This window comes from Lepidothrix coronata, unplaced genomic scaffold (genome assembly GCF_001604755.1).
Source record: "Lepidothrix coronata isolate B3197 unplaced genomic scaffold, Lepidothrix_coronata-1.0 Scaffold715, whole genome shotgun sequence".
NCBI classification, from domain to species: Eukaryota; Metazoa; Chordata; class Aves; order Passeriformes; family Pipridae; genus Lepidothrix; species Lepidothrix coronata.
The window spans coordinates 4,833-6,365 of record NW_016690895.1 but is presented as its reverse complement, the minus strand read 5'-3'; the positions used below and the strand labels follow the sequence as shown (position 1 = coordinate 6,365).

The window sequence follows — 1,533 nt, the reverse complement described above, 5'->3', positions numbered from 1 at the left end:
AACATTCCAGGGTGTCCTGGATCCCCATCCCAAACATCCCATGGATCCTGGATCCCATTCCCGACTCTCCCATGGATCCTGGATCCCGATCCCAAACATCCCAGAGGGTCCTGGATCCCGATCCCAAACATCCCACAGGATCCTGGACCCCAATCCCAAACCCCCCCGGGAGTCCTGGATCCCCATCCCAAACATCCCATGGATCCTGGATCCCGATCCCAAACATTCCAGGGTGTCCTGGATCCCCATCCCAAACATCCCATGGATCCTGGATCCCATTCCTGACTCTCCCATGGATCCTGGATCCCGATCCCTGAATACCCCAAGGTCCCGGATCCTGATCCTCTGGATCCTGGATCCTGATCCCAAACATCCCATGGATCCTGGATCCTGATCCCAAACATTCCAGGGTGTCCTGGATCCCGATCCCAAACATCCTCTGGACCCTGGATCCTGATCCCAAACATCCCATGGATCCCGATCCCAAACACCCCACGGATCCCAAATCCCGATCCCAAACCCCCCAGGGGGTCCCGGATCCCGATCCCAAACATCCTCTGGATCCTGGATCCCATTCCCGACTCTCCCATGGATCCTGGATCCCGATCCCAAACATCCCAGGGGGATCCTGGATCCCATTCCCAACTCTCCCACGGATCCTGGACCCCAATCTCAAACCCCCCAGGGATCCTGGATCCCCATCCCAAACATCCCATGGATCCTGGATCCCATTCCCGACTCTCCCATGGATCCTGGATCCCGATCCCAAACATCCCACAGGATCCTGGACCCCGATCCCAAACCCCCCAGGGGATCCTGGATCCCATTCCCGACTCTCCCATGGATCCTGGATCCCGATCCCTGAATACCCCAAGGTCCCGGATCCTGATCCTCTGGATCCTGGATCCCGATCCCAAACATCCCATGGATCCTGGATCCTGATCCCAAACATCCCATGGATCCCGAATCCCAATCCCAAACATCCCAGGGGGATCCTGGATCCCATTCCCGACTCTCCCATGGATCCCGGATCCCGATCCCAAACCCCCGAGAGGGTCCTGGATCCCGATCCCAAACATCCCACGGATCCCGAATCCTGATCCCAAACATCCCAGGGGGGCCCTGGATCCCCATCCCCGACTCTCCCCCGGCTCCCGACCCCCCGAATCCTCCTCCCGAACACCCCGGCGTTCCCAAAACCCAACCCAACCCCCCTCCAAAATCCCGGGATAATCCCATTTTCCCCCCTTTTCCTTTTTTCCCAGGCCCTTCCTACTCGACCCCCTTGGTTCCCGTCGTGACCCTGCACCCGCCGTCCCGCGAGGAATTCCAGGGGCCCTTCCGGAACTCCACCCTCCTCTGCCAGGTCCTGGGGCCCCGCCCGTCCCCCCCCGTCCGCTGGTTCCGCAACGGCCACGCCCTGGAGGAGGGCGTGGCCACCCGGGAGGAGGGGGCGGGGCCTTCCGGAACCTTCCTGACCAGCAGCCGCGTCGTCGTCACCGAGGCCGAGTGGGAGCGCGGGGACACCTTCAC

General features: G+C 61.1%; 1 gene segment (V, D, J or C); it reads left to right on the top strand.

Moving 5' to 3' along the window:
• Positions 1-1,533, top strand: part of LOC108510359 — a gene marked incomplete at both ends in the record, with an annotated part of 11,029 nt that overhangs the window by 5,806 nt on the left and 3,690 nt on the right. Inside the window, 1 exon segment of the C gene segment in view lies at positions 1,266-1,517. Coding sequence covers positions 1,266-1,517 — 252 coding nt within the window.